General features: G+C 42.0%; 1 protein-coding gene across 1 annotated transcript in view; it reads left to right on the top strand.

Moving 5' to 3' along the window:
- The window catches only part of LOC147891651 (histone-lysine N-methyltransferase ATXR6-like), a 41,357-nt gene extending 24,674 nt beyond the window's left edge, over positions 1-16,683 (top strand). The window contains exons 4-6 of the mRNA XM_087388368.1: positions 15,794-15,894; positions 16,005-16,217; positions 16,401-16,683. Of these exons, the coding sequence (XP_087244494.1) occupies positions 15,794-15,894; positions 16,005-16,217; positions 16,401-16,560 (474 nt within the window). The 3' untranslated portion in view covers positions 16,561-16,683. The remainder of the gene's footprint in view (positions 1-15,793; positions 15,895-16,004; positions 16,218-16,400) is intronic.
- Positions 16,684-19,979: the final 3,296 nt, after the last annotated feature.

The raw sequence follows: 19,979 nt of genomic DNA, 5'->3' as shown, positions 1-19,979 counted from the left end.
CTTTCATAGATTGTCACTGAAAAGCTTGACAAGAACAACTTCCAAGCATGGAAGTTTAAAATGATAAATTTTCTTAAGGGAAAAGGCTATTGGGAGTTCATTACTGGAGCTGAACAAGAACCAGTTATTCCTAATGTTCCCAATCAACAAGAGTTGCAAGCATTTAAAGGCTGGCATGCGAGAGCTAGAAAAGTTGTGTACTGGCTGTCTATCAGTATTTCAGATTCTATGATTGTGCATATTCAGGATGCAAGCATGCCGAAGGAGGTGTGGGATACTTTGACAAAAATATATAGCACAAATACGCAAGCTAAGAAAATGCAGCTCAAGGAGGAGTTGCATAATGTGCAGAGAGAAAATATGAGCATCAATGACTACCACATAAAGGTGAAGAAGATTGCAGATGCACTTGCTTCTATTGGGTTGCCAGTGGAAGATGATGATTTAGTTTCTGTGACCTTGAATGTTCTAGGAAAGGATTATGCACAATTCCGGACATCCATTGCCATTTGTGAGAATTTTTCTGATTTTGAGGAGTTGATTGCTCTTTTAATTTCTGAAGAGTAGAGAAATGGTGGTGTATCTTCTTTAGGAGGAACTTCAAAAGAAGCTGTCTTCTACTTAAATGCTGGAAGAGGTAAAGGCAGAGGTAGAGTAGGCCGATTTGGAGGCCGTGGCGGAAATCAGAATATGCAGCAAATTCAAGAAAACCAGTCCTATGGAGGAGGACGTGGTAACTTTAGAGGCAGGGGGAGCCAAAGAGGTCGTGGTGGATGGCAGAGAGGCCAAAATGTAAACAATAATGTTGAATGCTACTACTGTGGTAAAATGGGTCATATGGTTAAAGACTGCTATAAAAAGCAGAATGACATCATGACTGAAAAATTGCAGCAAGGTAATTATGCATCCTCTAGTAGACAGGGTGATGACAGAAATGAGCATTTGTTTATGGTGCAGCACATGACCAATTCTGTGACAAGTGCAGAAGAAAGCAATGGTGTGTGGTATGTTGACTCAGGTGCGTCAAACCACATGACAGGTCATGCAGAATGGATCCAGGATGCAAGGAAAATGGAAAGACCAGGATTTGTGGAGACTGGTGATGATACTGCACATCCTATTGTGCAGATTTGTAAAATTTCTTTGTTTATGCACTATGAAAAAAAGAAATACCTATCTGATGTATTTCATGTCCCGAATATCACCAAGAACCTGGTTTCTATTGGTCAAATGGTTGAGCACGGCTTGTAGGTCAGATTTAATCCTCATGGATGTTTTATTGAGGATATGAAAATAAAGGTCACTTGATAGCAAAAGGGAAGAAGAAGGATAGGATGCTTACGTTGGATGCGGACATGCTTGAATTGAGTGCAGCAATGTTTGCACATGGGACCAGTGTAGTTACAGATATTGATATCTGGCATAAACGCATTGGTCACGTTAATGTACAGTGACTTAAATTAATGCAAGTCCAAAATATTGTTGCAGGATTGCCTAAGTTCAAGATTGCAAAAATGCATAAGGTATGTGAAGGCTGTCAATTTGAAAAACAGGCAAGGAAACCATTTCCTAGACATGTTCAAGAGAGTAAGAGGCCATTGGAATTAATCCACTTTGATGTGTGGACTACTAAAGTTGCATCTATTGGAGGATGTCATTATTTTGTTACTTTTATTGATGACTACAGCAAAAAAGTTTAGGTGTATTTTATGAAAAAGAAAAGTGAAGTGTTTGGGCATTTCAAAGCTTATAAAGCTATGGTTGAAAAAGAAATAGGCCTGCAAATAAAATGCCTAAGGTTAAATGTGTAGGATCGCTTGAGAGAGAGAGAGAGACTGCAGGTAGCAAAAGAGTCGATGGATTGAACGTCGTCACGTCTAACTTGGATAATGAAAAATAGAAGTACAAGGTACTTGTACCTAGACCTAGGACTAAGTGTCCTAGGTGTCACATAGGACTAAGTGTCCTATGTGGCCTAAAAGGCACTAACACTACAAGTGCCTACATTTATGCCTACAAGGCACATACCATGGCCTATAGGGCATCACTAGAACCACTAGAAGATGGCCTACAAACCCCTCTTCATGGGATGGGCTGAAGTATTCTGGAAATGTCTCAGAATACCTGGTATTTTCTGGTCATGGTGGCACATGTTCATCCAAAAGGATATAGCCACCTATGAATGTACAAGGGATGTCAGATCATGTAACAAAGGGAACCAAGTGTAAAGCCTGTCGGAAGACTTCGAACTTGGGATGAGGAAGTGCCTTTGTAAACATATCTACTATGTTGTCCTTTGTGGGAAGATAGGACAACTCTATGTCTCCTACTGACAACCGCTCCCGAACATAATCATAGTGAACTTCAATATGCTTGGTACGCGCATGAAACACTAGGTTACGCGCAATGGCCAAAGCACTCTGGCTGTCAATGTAGACAATAATGGAGGATGTCTGGCAAATACCAAGATCTGTAAGTAACTGTTGAAGCCAAACACACTCTACTGTAGCGGTGAAAGCTGCCGTGTACTCAGCCTCACAACTAGACGTGGCAACTGTTGGTTGCTTCTTGCTGAGCCAAGAGATACATGAATTGCCAAGCAAAAAACAATTGCCAGTATGTGACACTCTGGTGTCGGAACATCCTGCCCAGTCACTATCCATGTAAGCATGCATGGTAAGTGAACCCTGATCACCATAGAAGAGGGCTAAATCTTGAGTGCTTCTAAATATCTGAAGACTCTCTTCACTGCCTGCCAATGTTGTGAACTGGGCATGTGCATGAATCTGCTAAGCTGAGATACTGCATACTGCAAGTCAGGTCTGGTGTGACATAAATAAATAAGGCATCCAACAGCCTGCTGATAAAGAGTGATATCACATGGTGGGCTCCCATCATGAGCTGAGAATTTGAAGCCAGGGTCCACTCGAGTAGAGATTGGCTTGCAATCCTCAAACTAAAAACGATCAAGGAGCTGTCCAATATACTTGGACTGAGACATCATGATACCCCTCTCAACATGAGCAAACTGAATGCCCAATAATAATAAAGCCGTCCCATGTCTGACATGTCAAAAATCTGCTGCAAATCAGCCTTGAGAGCTGCAATTTGCTGAGTATCTGGGCCCGTGATGAGCATATCATCCACATATAAAATCAGCACTAAAAAATCAGATCCACTCCCACGGACATAAAGAGTGGGTTCTATGGGACTATTCTAAAAACCAAGGGATAGTAAGTGTGCATGAATTTTGGCATGCCATGCCCTGGGTGCCTGCTTCAAACCATAAAGGGCTTTTCTAAGCCGGCATACCTTATTTTCAGAATTAACAACCTCAAAGCCAGGAGGTTGTGTGACATAGACTTCTCTTTGCAGATCCCCATGAAGAAAAGCAGTCTTGATGTCAAGTTGGTGCACTTGCCAATGATGATGGGCTGCAATGGCAATGACACATCTAATGGTAGCAATCCTGGATGTGGGAGCAAATGTCTCCTCAAAGTCAATGCCTTGTTGTTGGGCATACCCTTTTGCAACAAGACGGGCTTTGTATCGATCTATGCTGCCATCAGATTTCCTTTTTAATTTGTAGACCCACTGCGTTCCAATGGCATTATGCTTGCCGGGAGGGAGATCTACTAATTCCCATGTGTCATTTTTGGCAATAGATTGTAACTCAGCTCTCATTGCATCCATCCACTCTTTGCTGTCAAAAGCATCTTTATGGCACAGAGGCTCTTCATTGCAAGCTGTAGCAAGGAGTGCAAACTTAAGAAAGTGACCATGCTGTCTATTCCCTGATCTTGTCCGGGCAGCAAAAGGCTGATCTTGTTTGCTGTCCCTCAATGTATCAAGAAGCCATCTGGGAACTTGCCTTTGCTGTCTATTGACAGCTCTTTCTTCAATGACTGCATCATGAGTAGTGGGATCATTTTGTGCCGAAAGAGAAACCTGCAAATCAGCATGAGGTTGTGGCTGATTATTGCTTAGTGGAGGGCCTGCAAGAGGCTCATGTTGCTGGTCAAAATCCTCTTCTGATGATGGCAGAGGTAACCAAGATTCAAAGGCATCAAACATGTCAACATCTGGCTTTGCTTTGCAGTCCACAAGAGGAGAAGCTGAATGTTCAGCAAAGATTACATCTCTACTGACAATAATCTTCCCAGTATTTGGTTGATATAACCGATACCCTCTGCTCTCCTGATTGTAACCAATAAATATGCATTTAATTGCCTTGTCATCAAGCTTATGTCTCAGCTGAGATGGTACATGAACATATGCAAGAGACCCAAAAACTCTCATGTGTGAAAGTGAAGGCTTCCTGCCTTTCCATGCTTCATAAGGTGTAATAGTCTTCAATGCCCGTGTAGGTGATCTATTCAGCACATAGTTGGCACACATTACTGCATCAAGCCAAAATTTATTGGGCAAAGACTTGGGCTTAAGCATGCGTATGGCCATCTCCATTGTGGACCTGTTTTTCCTTTCAGAAACAGGATTCTGCTGAGGAGTGTAAGGAGTAGTGCAGGAGTGAATGCAGGAGTGAATAATGCCCTGTGAAGACAGAAATGCATCAAGCTGCTTTGACATATAGTGTTGAGAATGAATCAGGATGCAAGCTTGTCACCCTCAACACAGATAGGGGGTCAGAGTATATGTCAAAGGAGTATGATGCATTTCTGTCTTCACGGGGCATTATTCACTCCTTTGACATATACTCTCCCCCCCTATCTGTGTTGAGGGTGACAAGCTTGCATCTTGATTCACAACCATATTCAGCCATCTCTGAAAGCATAAGAAAACTTCAGATTTAGCCTGTAAAGGATATACCCAGCAATATCTTGTGAAATCATCAATGAGAGTCATGAAATACTTATACCCCCCAATGGCATTTGTCCTCATTGGGCCACAGACATCACTGTCCTCACACACATGTTTCGAAACTGTGCGAGTCTGAGGTACATCATTTGCCATCTGCTGTGAATGTAGCTTTGCAAGAGCTCTATAATTGAGATGGCCCATTCTCTCATACCAAAGATGAGTTTCAGCAAGCTGTGAATCTGAAATAGCCAATGCTTCAATAGAAAGTGCAGCTAAATGATGATCAAGGTGATAAAGCCCTTTTTGCAAAGTGCTAGTGAGAACTATGGCATTGTCATCACGAAGATCATAAACTAGACAACTGTAGCCATAAAAAATTACTCTGAAACCTGAAGTAGCAATTGCTGAAATTGAAATCAAGTTGACTTCAATGCCAGGCACAAAAAGAACATTTGTCAGAGTGACAGGATGGCTTGAAATGGATGTGAGCTGCACATCTCCAACTCCTTTTACAGCATATGAAGCATTATTAGCACATGTAACAGTCCCCCCTCGAGGTGCATCAGCTAAAGAATGAAACAATTGTCTGCAAGAAGGGACATGCTTGGAAGCACCACTATCAAAGTACCAGGACTGAGCATCGTTAGCAGTAAAGAATGCATCAGCTTTGGATGGATCAAATGAGCAATGGACAGCCCATGCCCAATCATCCTGAAGAGCATGTGCATGTGAAGCATCTTCTGGCTCATGGGATCAATAGCATGAGAGGCATTAACTGTCAATCCTGCTTTCTTTTTCTCTGAAGCAATGCGCTTCCTGCATTCTGAAATGTCATGTTCAGGCTTGCGACAATAGTTGCATCTTTTCTTCTTTGCCTTATCTGCTGTATTTTTAGATGCATGGGAGGAATTGCAGCTGCTATGCGCAGATTTTGGCTTGCCCATAGGCTTGGAAGCCTTGCCTCTTCTTGTTTGCTGTGAAGCAAATGCATGATCGGGAATAATGGCTTGTCTGTTAGCTCTACTTTGCTCTTCCTGCAAAAGCAAAGTAACTAGCTGATCAAAAGAATAGCGGTCTAGATTACCCATGGCCACTAATCGAAGGGTTGTAGCAAACCCTTGATATGTATCTGGCAGTACATTCAATGTGGTACTGACAAGCTGTGAATTTGGCACCACCTCATCAATGTTGGCAAGCTGCTCCATGAGGTCCTTGACCTTTGTTAGGTATGCATCCATAGAGTCACCTTCATTCATACTGACTTCTTGTAATTGCCTTCTCAAATATGCAACATGAGCTTTATTGCGAATCTGATAGAGAGAAGCCAATTTATCCCAAGCATCCTTTGCTGTCCTGCAAGACCAGATGTGTGGAATAATGATTCTCTTGCATGATAAAGCAATGCATGAATGTGCATTTGCATCTCTTGCATCCCATCTTGACTGTTCTTGAGTTGGAAGAGCAGCAGCAGGAGTGCTAGAGGAAGAGGCATCTAGAGGAAGAGGCATCAGGAGGAGTACCCCCTTGTAGAAGGACCAGCAGTAGAGGCAACCACTGTAGCATTGGTTGGCTCAGATCAGCCCCAGAAACAATATTCCACAAATGCTTTGCAACAAGAATATGTTTCATGAGATAAGACCACATCGGATAGTTGGTGCCATCCAACTTATCATCTTCACGAAGAACTCCAAATAAATCTTGATTGTTCCCAGCCATAGCAAATGTGATACCCTGAAAAAGACCTGAAAACCCAAAAGCCTCAAGGCTATCACTGCAAAAAGCTGGCTGTCCAAAAATGACAGCAAATATCTGCAAATTTCAGACCCAAATCAAAGGGCAAATGCAGATCTGACCCAAATGTGACTGTGACAGGAAATGTTCACTTCAAAAACAGCAAATCTGGCAAAAGCCCCAAATTTATTGAGGGCAAATAGGCCAAAAAGAGGGCAAATGCAGAAAAGCCCCAAATTTTGCTGAATTTTTTTGCAAATGTGACCAAATGTATGCAAATCTGACTCAATGTCTTGTAGAAAAGACTCAATGTCTGAAAATCTGACTCAATGTCTAGCAAATGTGACTCAGTGTTCTCCAATCTGTCCCAATGTATTGCAAATAACAAGAGATTGCAGACCAAATCCCAAAGCCCCAGTGTTCTTGCAAGAAATCGCAACCAAAGAAGGTGAAATGAACTGAAATCCCCAAAAAATACTAGTGTCCTGAATGTGACCTTGTACATGCAACACCTGTACAGAGACCTCGAGAGAAGTACTAGCTGTATGGACATCTCAAGTACCATATCAAGTACGCCGTACGGAATAGGTACTGTGTACGTTGTACATAGCAATACGTGGTTGTATAATGTACGACACGCAAGTACGGTGGCTGTACGGTGTACGATGCAAGTACGTGGTGTACGAATCAATACACTAGTACGTGGTTTTACTATGTACGGCAGCACAGGTATGCAATGGGTACGGACGTAGTACTGAGCAGGTTGTATGGCGGCGCAAGTATTGAAGGAACTGTACGGTGACTGAAGTACGGAACTGTACGGCGAAGCACAGTACAATACCCCTGTATGGACAGGTATGGAGAGCAGTACAGATGTATAGCGGGTGTATTGATCGCAGGTACGGAAATGTACAGTGGGTGTACTGATCGCAGGTACGTCGGATGTACGGACATCTGATACAAAAATTTACAGACAGTTGGTACGGACTGTACGGGGATAGGGAGCAGACCTGTGGCTCTGATACCACTGTAGGATCGCTTGAGAGAGAGAGAATGTAGATAGCAAAAGAGTCGATGGATTGAACGCCGTCACGTCTAACTTGGGTAATGAAAAATAGGAGTACAAGGTACTTGTACCTAGACCTAGGACGAAGTGTCCTAGGTGTCACATAGGACTAAGTGTCCTATGTGGCCTAAAAGGCACTAACACTACAAGTGCCTACATTTATGCCTACAAGGCACATACTATGGCCTATAGGGCATCACTAGAACCACCAGAAGATGGCCTATAAAATGGAGGGGGAGAGTACGTCTCAAATGAGTTTGCAAGTTTCCTGCAGGAGCATGACATAAAGCAACAATATTCATGCAGTCATATCCCACAGCAAAATGGACTTACAGAAAGAAAAAACAAGCATATTGGAGAGGTATCTCGTGCCATGCTCAACGAAAAAGACTTGCCAGATTATTATTGGACTGAAGTAGTTGCTACAGCAATCTACATAATGAACAGGACTCCCACTACAATAATACATGGCATGACGCCAGAGGAGAGGTATACTGGTAGGAAATCAGATATTTCTCATTTGAAAGTTTTTTGTTGCATTATCTATGTTCATGTGCCAGATGAGTTGAGATCCAAGTTGGATCTAAAAGCTGAGAAGTGCATATTTATTGGTTATTCTCTGCAGTAGAAAGGGTACAAATGCTATAACTCTTCTACTCGTAAGTTTACAGTGAGCAAAGGTGTTTTTGATGAGATGAGCAGCTGGTATAAACCAGTAAATGTGATTGATGATGTAGATGCACAAAATGGTAATGTTGCACAGAATTTACAGCGGCAATCACAAAATATTAGTGGACCTATAGTGTCCTCTAGCAGTGAGCCTTGATGATGAGTTGGGTATTCCTTCTGTTGTTACACGTGGAGTAAGGAAGACAAGGGATGTTTTGAGAGCACTTGGTAGTGAGCCTATTTTGTGCAGGTCTACCAGAGCTAGGTATCCTGTGGATAGGCTGAAATATGATGGATTTACAGCCATTCACTATGCCTATATGATCAAAGTGATACATGAACCAGAACCCACTTCTTTTGAGCAAGCCATGGGAAAAGAAAAATGGGAGAAAGCCATGGATGAAGAAATGGATGCCTTGGAAGCAAATGCTACATGGGAATTGGTGCCTTTGCCTAAAGAGAAGAATGCAATTGGCTACAAGTGGGTTTATAAGGTGAAGCACAATGCAGATGGTTCTGTGAACAGATACAAGGAAATATTAGTTATCAAGGGGTATGCACAGACATATGGCATTAATTATGAAGAAACATTCAGTCCGGTTGCAAGGATGGCAACTGTAAGAGCAGTCATTGCTATGGTTGCATCAAAGAGATAGTATTTACATCAGATGGATGTAAATAATGCTTTCTTGCATGGTGATTTGCAAGCAGAGGTCTATGTGGAGCAGCTACGAGGTATGTTGATGCTATTCATCCTAAGTTTGTTTGCAGGTTGAAGAAAGCTTTGTATGGCTTGAAGCAAGTATCCAGAGCATGGTCTGACAAGATAGGAGAGTATCTTGTCACTATTAGCTTTCAAATTCTCAAGGCAAATTTCTCACTTTATGTGAGAGAAACAGAGAAAGACATTATGCTGCTTGTCATTTATGTCGATGATTTAATCATCACATGTGATAGTGATGAAGATATCCTTCATGTGAAAATGCTATTAAAGCAGAAGTTTGAGATAAAGGATTTGGGAAAGCTGCGTTACTTCTTGAGCATTGAGGTGATTAGATCCACAAGTGGGATATGGCTCTTGCAGAAGCAGTATGGATTGGACATGCTATCCAAATATGGGATGACAGGCTGTAAGCCTATTTTAGTTCCTTTGGAGCAGAATGTGAAGTTGAGCACAGATGCAGGTGAGCTTCTAGAAGACCCTACTATATACAGACACATAGGAGGAAGTTTGATTTATATGACTATTATCAGGTCAAATTTAAGCTATGATATTGGGTTGGTAAGCCAATTTATGCAGGCTCCAAGGAAACCGCATTTGGATGCGGCTAGACACATACTGAGGTATCTGAAGTCCACATTGCAGTATGAACTATTTTATGAGACTGGGATTCAGATACAGTTGCATGGATACACTGATGCTGATTGGGCTGGTAGTATTTTTGATAGACGATCTACAAGTGGATATATGTTCTCTTTTAAGAGTGTTACAGTCACTTAGAGCAGCAAGAAACAGCATACAGTTGCTTTGTTGAGCACAGAGGCTGAGTACAGGGATGCAGCAATGGCTACATGTGAGGTAGCTTGGTTGCATAAGCTACTTTATGATATGCATCAGTCTACAGATGGGCCAGTTATCATATATTGTGACAACATGAGCAGTATACACTTGGCAAATAACCCAGTCTATCATGCTAGAACAATGCACATTGAGGTGCATTATCACTATGTGTGGGAGAAGGTTCTAGTAGGTTTTATTGATCTAGTTTATGTCAGCACAGAGGATCAGGTAGCTAACATATTCACGAAGGCATTGGGTGCAGAGAAGCTGCGCAAGTTTAGAGACCTGCTTGGTGCGTAGAAATTGGGATTAAGCTCGAGGGGGAGTCAGATGGGCCAGTTGTCATATATTGTGACAACATGAGCAGTATACACTTGGCAAATAACCCAGTCTAAGGTTCTAGTAGGTTTTATTGATCTAGTTTATGTCAGCACAGAGGATCAGGTAGCTGACATATTCACGAAGGCATTGGGTGCAGAGAAGCTGCATAAGTTCAGAGACCTGCTTGGTGCGTAGAAATTGGGATTGAGCTCGAGGGGGAGTGTTGAGATATCGAGCTCCACTCGTGATATGCCAGGGTGACCGTTGTGCATTTATATCACTGATTTGTTAGCTGCAGATGCGGTTGGTACAGTGCCCATAAATAATAGCTGGATGACAGCTATCTTTATGTACTCTAGTTAGTGGCTCAGTTAGTATGCCACCTTAGTTAGCTGAGTTTGGTTTGAAACCCACATATAGGGTTCACCTATTCTTTTGTTCTTTTAGCTTTCACAACTAAGAAGAAAAAAACTGTTTTCAGCCTCCACCTTTGTGTATATTCCCCATTGTGTATGTGAGAAAGTTGCAAGTGAGACTCCTTCCTTCTCTCCCACTCTCTTCACAATCTCTTGCTCGTAAGCATGCATCTATCCATCTCTATGAGAGTGTAAATTTTCCTCTCAGTTGAAGGATTCTGCTGAGGAGTAAGCCTCACTGTAAGCTGATGATGAATGCCCTTTTTCAGCAAATAAGCCTTAAATGCTTGAGAAATATACTCCCTCCCTCTATCTATAAGGAGTGTTTGTACCTTGAGCTGTCTCATTTTCAACTTCGGCAACAAAATGTCGAAAATGGAGAAACATATCAGATTTTGCCTTAAGACCATATGCCCAAGTGTCTCGAATAGTCATCAATAAAGGTGACAAAATATAAGTAACCACTGAAGGCAGGACTCCTCAAGGGACCACAAACATGACTGTGAATGAGTTGTAACTTAGAGGGCAGCTCTTACTGCACCATCTTTCTTGAAGGGAAACCTATCCATCTTGCCAAGTATGCATCCTTCACATGTATGAGTTGGAGGTGACTCCAAAGGAGGTAAAGCATCAACCATTTGAAACCTTTGAAGTGTCATCAAACTACCAAAATTCATATGCCCATATCTAGCATGCCATAACCCCACATTCTGCATAGCAACAGTGGGAGTAGAAACTGCAAGTGCATGATCTGGTCTTTTCTAAAAAACATCATGCTGAAAAAGACCACGAAATAGTGTACTAGATAGTCTCAAGGCATAATCATCTTCTCTGTCTCAAACTGCACACTTGTCATCCTCAAAGACAACCTGAAATCCACTTTTATTGAGAGAGGACACTGAAACCAAATTTTTCTTGATTCCAAGCACATAAAGCACATCATGAATTCTGAAATCTGTGCCATTTGTGGCTGTAAGCACAATCTCACCAATACCACGAACTGAATACGAAGAATCATTGGCACAAGACACCCTTTTTCCAGCGGGTGGTGGATGCAGAGAATCAAACAAACACTTCCTGGGAGTGATATGTTTGGTGGCACCACTATCAAAATACCAATTATTCAATGTCTCATTGACATTGAGAGTGCATGCATCCTTAGAAGGGTCATAACTGCAAGTCAAAAAAGCATAATCCTCCTCAAAGGTGGCTGTAACTTCAGGGACAGCCACACTACTATCATGACTGCAAGTCAAAAAGGCAACTTCCTCTTCCACCACATTGGTTGTAGCATTACCTTCATGTGCATGAGAGGCTGATGTATCCGAGACAACCATACCGGAATCTTTCTTCTTCTCCTTGGCAAGCCTTTTCCTGCATTCATCAATGTAATGACCGGGCTTTTTGCAGTAATTACATTTTCCCTTTTTCTTGGGCTTCTGTGCTTCACTCTTAGCCTTTTGTGAAGGCTGTCCAGAATCAGCCTTAGGCTGATTTGCAGGCTGATTTGTATGCTGCTTCCCTTATATCCTTGGCTTGAACTTGGAAAACATGGCATGTTCACTTGCACGTGTGGCCATATTTTTCCGTGTCTGCTCTTTCTACAACAAAAGCCCTATCAACTCATGAAAGGTGAGAGGGTTGCCACCCCCCCTCAAAGACAAGTTCAATGAGGTGTGAAAACCAAGATAAGACTCAGGAAGAGAATTCAAATTGGTAGTAACCATCTCTGAATCTGTAATGATCTCATCAATATTCAACAATTGCTCTCACAAATCCTGCAGTTTGGTGAGGTGCTCAGACATAGAGTCACCCTCATCCACATGAGTATGAATCAACTCTCTCTTCAGGAATGAAACTCTTGCATCATTGTGGGCTGCAAACATCCTCTCAAGAATATCCCAAGCTGCCTTAGAGGACGTGCATGACCGAATACTCGGAAAAATAAACCTCTTAACAGAAAGAGAAATCATAGATAGTGCTTGTGCATCACGAGAATCCCATCTCTTCTGCTCCTGTGTGGCAGCAACAACTGCAGCACTCACTATAGATCTCCATCGGACAGTTTCGGGTATCATCACACCGCCTTCGCATAGAGAGCGGCAGAGCAGAGGGAATTCCTAGGGAGCATCGCTTATGCATATTGTGCGACTATCAGGAGGTTGAGTTGAAGGAGCATTTTATTTTCATGCCCATTGTACTACGAGATCCGAGGTCGTTACCACTGTCTCTTCAGAGATGGCTCCGAGCTCTTTTCCAGATTCGTCGCTCCCAGATCAGAGATGCCTCGCGGCCTTCATTCACGAGGGGGTCCGATACAAAGAGTACTTACTCAAGCGACAGGGCTTGGCCACATCATTAGACACCTCTCAGAGCAGGATCACAGAGTTCTTTCCATCGAGTGACATTGATCGTCCAGTCTCTAGCCGTAGACGTGACAGAGACCCCGACCCGATGATCGCAGCAGGACACACGAGACATCGAGGGGATACACAGATCACTCTGGGGGACCTCCCGTCATTGTTTAGATCCGGGATACATCCCACGAGAGTCACGGTGGCTCTAGTCTTGCGTCGAGCCTCGTCCAAGAGACCGAGATGCACGACGCCCCTTGATAGGCACCAGCGTCCCATCACTGGCTATGCACTAGCCAGGGCGACATGACATACGGAGGATTCCGCTCCGCTTCAATCTTTTTCTTTTCATTGTTACATCCAGATGTATTTGATTATGTATGATCAGACTTAGGATTGAGTAGGGTGATGATGCTCGTTTCAGTAGCTCCACCCTTACTGTGATTTGTATCAGGTTTTCTTTCAATCTCATAGACCCATCGGTCTTCCGAAGACTAATAAAATTTCTTTCTTTCTCTTTCTGGTATCAAATGTAAGAACGGAGAGAGGAAGAGGTGAGAGCAGGAGAGCAAGAGTGAGAGAGCAAGAGAGCAACACATAGTTGAATAGAAAAGGATGAGAAAGCTTACAAGATTGGGGGTTTTGTCTTAGTGACAAAACCTAACCAATCTACTAACTGTGGTTAGGGGGGGAAACCTCTAAATGAGGGAAAAGTGCCCCTAACCCACTTATTAGTCATACATTGGTCATTGCCATGAATTATGGCTATAATTTCAACAGTGACACGCCCAAAAAGTAAAAGCCTCCAAGTACGAAGAGGGATATCCTCCAAACAAGGGTCTATAAACCAAGCAGAAGTGAAATAACATTGCTCAACAAATCCCACAACTCTGACTTGATCCAAGTACGCATCAAACTCCATATCAGAATTCGTGGATCTGTTGCACACTAAAGACCAAAGTGTCCTCTCTACTGTCGCACAAGAGACCTATAACCTGACGAGGGATGCCTATGCATGAGATCGATTTGATACGCCTATGCTGTCCCCTATCTATAGACACCTACTCTAGAGAGCTAGTTGCATGTATTTTAGCAATTCTCCTAGGATTCCCTCTGAGGTAGCCAGTTACTTGAGTGCCTGATCTTTAGGAAGATCCTTGAAAGCCTTTTGGGACCCAAAGAAGAATCAAGACCTTGCTCCCACATGGACTATTGCATGTATTTTGAAGCACTAAGAAGTTTGTCGCTTTTATCTTGAATAGAGTCATTAGACATATTTGGCTATCCGTCAACCTCATCCTACATGTTATGTCGTCTCCATATCATCCACTGTGAAACCATGGTACCAAGTGATAAAGAAAACTAGATGTGATCTAAGGTAAACAGGATTCCACTACTGCCTAAGTGGTATCAGGGAGCTAAGCTAGAGGAGAAAGAGCCCCCTTCAATAGAGGTTGACATCTTGAATGTACTCACCATCTAAGGCCAAGCTTGCTTGGACCCAATCTCAAACTTCTCGTCACGTGGGGCTAAGGCCAACAATGCACCCAATCACTACTAGGTCTTGAAGAGAAAGAAGGGCTGCACCCAATGCTTCTCCTTTGGGGAAAGGGAAATCCAAATGGCTGCAAGTGTGAGCCCCTTTGGCCAGACGAGAAAGTCACCTTTTGGAAATCTCTCTTTTATTAAACAGAAGACATCATCTGCTAGCGTGAGTAATGGGAAGGAAGAAGAAGAGGAAAAATCAAAGGAGACAAGGGGAAAGGAGAAAGAAAGAAAGAAATAAAGTTTATTAAAGTCTTTGGAAGACCGATGGGTCTATGAGACTATGAAAAACCTGGTACAAATGAGCCATGGTGGTGGAGCTACTAGACGAGCATCCACACCAATGCAAAATGCAAAAAATCAAAATGGTAGTACTAAGTCCTAAGTACAACATAGTCAAGTCGGTGGTCGACTATATATCAATCTCATCATCATCATCATCATCATCCTCAATATATCAGGGTCTACTCTAGGCCTGCTTAAAGCCAGCCCTCGGGCTGGTAAAGGGAGGAAAGGCGAGGTGAGAGAGGGGAAGTGACGAGGGAAGGAGGGGCAGCTCGTAGGAGGTGGGGTGAGAGGGGGAAATATGAGTCGAGAGGGGGGAAGCGAGGAGGCAAGGAGGGGGAGAGCTGGGGGCTGTTGGAGCAACTCACAGGGCCAGGAGGACCCTTTGGCCAGCGAGGGGGTGAGCAGGCCCAAGGTGCAAAACGGGGGAAGCAAGGCCTTCATTAGGCCTTGCACAAGCACAAGATGGTATAGATAGATAGATAGATACATAGACACATATGTGTATATTTATATGCTTATTATATGGGTCCATACTTTTTTTGGTTGAAAATTTTGTTACTTTATATTATAGAATCACTATCCCAAAATGGGATGTGGGAAAAATAAAGACTATTATATGTGTCCACACACACACACACATGTATGTATGTATAATTTGTGTGTGTGTGTGTGTGTGAGAGAGAGAGAGAGAGAGAGAGAGAGAGAGAGTCGCTTCTCTTGGGTCTTATGCATATCTAATCTGACCTGCAGTTGTCTTCTTTGCATTTTGTAACTGCAAAATGCGGATACCCTTAGATTTTAAGATTGTGATATTGCAGATCATTATGTCTAAGCATGTACTACATTTTGCAATCTCTCGTCGATGTAAAGGTAGGCATCCAAGTGATTAGAGTAGCGAAGAATGATTATGACATAAATAGAATATATGTTTATCTTCCTTCTCAGCTGAACTTTTCATTTGTGGACAAAATGATCCTGAGATAACACAAATTCTTGCGCCTGCCTTTATCTTTTGTTATGGCAGGTTATAGGAAATGAAGACCTAGAAACACTGAATCTCTGCAAGGTGATGTGTTCAAAAGGGGAATGGTCTCCTTTAATGGTGACTCATGATCCTCGCCAAGGGTATGATGGAGTCTGTTTCTAATGTCTTGTAATCTCCTGAATAGTTGCTGAGAGCATCTCTTAAGGAACCATCTGCTGATATACAGCAGCCGCCGGTAATGTCTTTGCAGGTTTGTTGTTGAAGCAGACAGCCATATCAAAGATATGACTCTTATTGCTGAATATACAGGAGATGTAGACTACATGCAGAACAGGTTGCACGATGAAAGCGACAATCTCATGGGCCTTCTTTTCTCAGAGGACTCTTCAAAAGAACTGGTTATTTGCCCTGATAAAAGAGGCAACGTTGCACGGTTCATCTCAGGAATCAATAACCATACCTCGTAAATCTCTTCTACTCCGTCATGTCTGCTCATCAGATGCATTTGAATGCTACTCTGTACTGTCTGATTGTCAGATGCATTTGAATGCTAGTTCTAATAGTGCTAAGAAACCCAATGGTTATTGGGTTTTGGCCTGTGATTAGTAGGTAATCGATTTTAAGGATTTTTCTCTGTGTATGACAGGGAAGGAAAAAAGAAGCAGAATTTGAGGTGTGTACGCTACAATATCAACGGCCAGGCAAGGGCTCTTCTAGTTGCTATTAGAGATATCTCTAAAGGGGAGCGTTTATATTATGATTATAATGCTTTTCGTAAGGACTATCCCACCCAGCATTTTGTATAGCTTTGAAAGCAAACTATCATAGAAATGGGATGTTGAAACTTAATTTGAAAGCCCCTATGCACTTAATGGTCAGTATTGAAACAAATCATTTTTTGCAGAAGAAGAGATTCTACACAGAATCAGAAGCCAAATGAATTTGTAAAAGTGATGTTAATCATTGTTATGGTTTCACTGCTTTAATAACACTTTTAAGCTTCAATAGACATTTTGGTTCAAGGCGTTCTTTATTATTTTTCCCTTGTTTAGCGCTTTCCATGTATTCTTATGATTGTTCACAACTCAAATCCCAATTTTATTATATTCAAGTTTGCTTTGGATTATTTCATTTGCATGTTTGAGGTAGATTGCTCTTGAATGCAACACTTGACTCATTAGGGCTCATGTTGGGATTTATAATTAAAGCTTGGATTATTTCCGCAATTGTTTGTGTCATAGCATGACAACTTCTCTACCAGACGGGTAGTGAACTCTTTTGCCATTGGGCTTCAGCAATTCCAAAGTAGAGATTAAGGTGATGTGTTTGTTAGATGATAATTACCATGCCAATGTGTTTGGAGACAACATGCTTTTCTTTGTGGAGATTTTAATAATGCCCGTCAGCAGGGAGATAATACATCTGGTCGTACTCATATGTTGGCCTTTGAGAGGAATCATTGGTCTCAATTAATGCTTCAGCTCAGTTCTTCTGATCTTTGGAAGGAATTGCAACCTTCATTGCCAGGCTACACTTTCTACCATAATGCACAGTCTTCTTATCAGGCTCGCCTGGATCGGTGGTATAGCGTCAACCCGCAACATTATGATAATCTCACTACCAAAATGTGGGTGGATTATGCTTTTACACATTCCGATCACGCCTGAGGATTTCCTTTCATGAAATGCCAGATGATTGGCTGTCCCAAAGACGGTTGCTTATTGTAAATAACAGCTATTTGGAACATGATGCATACAAGGCAATAATTTATGATTCCTGTCAGCCACTTTCGCATCAGAGTCTTATTTGATATGGATTAAGACCTTGAGGTTTGCTATTGCTCGGGCCAAAAATACCTGCCAATCTTTGACTGAGCTCAGTCATTTTTTGCCTTTGTCTAGTGAAGAAAGCACATCTTTATGTCAGGCTAGACACTGTCCTACAAAGTAATGATCATAGAAAAATCACTAAATGGGAGACAAGAGCAAGACAAAGGGCTTTCTTAGATAAAGGTTGTTCATCCAAAGATTTTTTCAAAAGTCTACATTACAAGAGACAAGCTGCAAGTATTTGTCGAGCTCTTATGCTTGATGGTGTTTGGACTTCCTCTCGAGCTCGACTTGCTGCAGCCTATGTCGCTCATTTTTCTAGATAATTTGGGATTGAAGATCTCCCGTCACAAGAAGTTCTTGCAGCATGGCACCAATTGTTACAGCATGTCTTTCCCGTTGTCTCTTCTGCACAAGCTCGGAAGCTAGAAAGTCCTTTCATTGAAAGAGAATTATCTAATGCAGTAAAATGCTATCGCAGATGGAAATATTCAGGATGGGATGGTCTCACTATTGAATTCTTTCTTGCATATTGGGGTATCCCTAAATCAACTTTGCTGTGTATGATTAATTCTGCTTTGAAAAATCAGCACATGCCAGACTCCTGGAAAAAAGGGTTTGTAAAACTTCTTCCTAAGAAGCAAATATGTGAATCCTTGGTTGATTGGAGGCTTATCACTCTCATGCCTGTTATATATAAGATCATCACTAAAATGGTGGTTGATCGTATCAAAGGGTATTTACATGATGGCCTTCATCCCGCACAATATGGGTTTGTTCCTCACAAGCATATCACTGATAATATTGCAAAATGCCTATGTTAGAATAGAATATGCCAAATACATAGAGCAGGATGTCCTATCATTGCAAGTTGATATTGCCGAGGCATTTGACACAATCCAATGGAATTTTATATCACAGACTATGCATGCATTGGGTTTTGGATAGAAATTGCAGTATGTTATTTATTGGCTCTACAGTGACAGTTAAGTTGCTTGCATGCTATCTGGGGATATTTTTGAAGCTTGGACTCTTCGTTGTTCGGTTCATCAGGGCTGTCCACTTAGTACACTTCTATATGTCATAGCCACGCATCCTATGCTTCAATATATGGATCATATGGTGGCAATAGACATGCTGCATGGGTTGGAGATTAATGGAAGCCATACTTTGGTTGCTTAAGCTTATGCTGATGATTCATTTTTTACTCCTCAGGATACTGAGCGGGATCTCTCCTCCTTGATGCCGACATACTCTTTAATGGCCGGGGGAAATTGTCCAACTCACTCAGCTGGTTTGCCATCTTGGTTACTCCTTGGGTTGGATGATTACTCGTTGCCAACAGTTTGACTAGATACTTGCGAAACTGAAGAAAAATATTGAATACTGAAAATTAGCAACTTGGCCATTGCATGTTAGGCTACGAATTGTTCAATCTATTTTGGTGGCATATATTCAGTTCTACTTGCCTTTGATTATGTTTAGCAAGGGCGATCTTACATCTTTTATGTCCACTATTATGGAAACCTTCTGGCACTCAAAACATGGCAAAAAAAGTTTGAGATTGCTTTCAGTGCAACATCTCTATTTGCTAAAGATGCATGGGAGTCTGAATATTCTTAACATTCATGTGCATATTCTTGCCCATAGGGGAAAAATGATGTTGCAATTCATGTAGGGTTCTCAACCTTGGGTTGCCATGATGTGTCATTTGCTCTTACAACTCACCACCCTTGCTTTTGGACACTGGCAACCCACTTAGTGGGATTTTCTTTTGGGTTGTATTGATGGGATGATAAAAGGTTGTTCTTTGGTCTCCAACATGTTAATGGATTGGAAACATATCCTCTCACATTTGGAATGGCATGGCCGGGATTCATTGCAGGGAAATTCTCTAAGAGCTGAGAGCATACATTGGTCAAGGGTTTTTGTCCATCCATTGGCTTTGCAGAAGCCTAGACTTCATACATATTTTCTTTGTTTTAAAGGCATCCAATCGGTTAAAAATGTCATTCATGATGATGGGACCCTCCTTTCCTTTCCTTTGGTTGCTGCAAAATATGGTCTTGACATGCATTAGCATTCTATATGGCACACTATTACTCATGCTTCAGCATTTTCAACTAATACCGCCACTAGAGCTTGATGACCGGCTTCACGCTTAGACTCTTCATTCACCAGGATTGTCATGCCATCCTTTGAGACTATCCCACATTAGTGTATCCTCTTTATATAAGGCTCTTTTGCCCCCACCCTGGGTTTCACATAAGGAAAATCAGCTTTGTTGGCAAATGAATTATCCTGCAATGTGGTAGCGAAAGAGATTGCGACAGGTTTGGAATTCTAAATTCCCCTTTGACAATAGGTTTTGTGGCGAGTTGTGTTGGGGGTTCTTC

Source organism: Dipteris shenzhenensis, chromosome 17 (assembly GCF_047967505.1).
Source record: "Dipteris shenzhenensis isolate YYH24624 ecotype China chromosome 17, Dip_SZ_1.0, whole genome shotgun sequence".
NCBI classification, from domain to species: domain Eukaryota; kingdom Viridiplantae; phylum Streptophyta; class Polypodiopsida; order Gleicheniales; family Dipteridaceae; genus Dipteris; species Dipteris shenzhenensis.
Note: the sequence above shows the minus strand (reverse complement) of the source record. Positions and strands in the feature narration are given on the sequence as shown.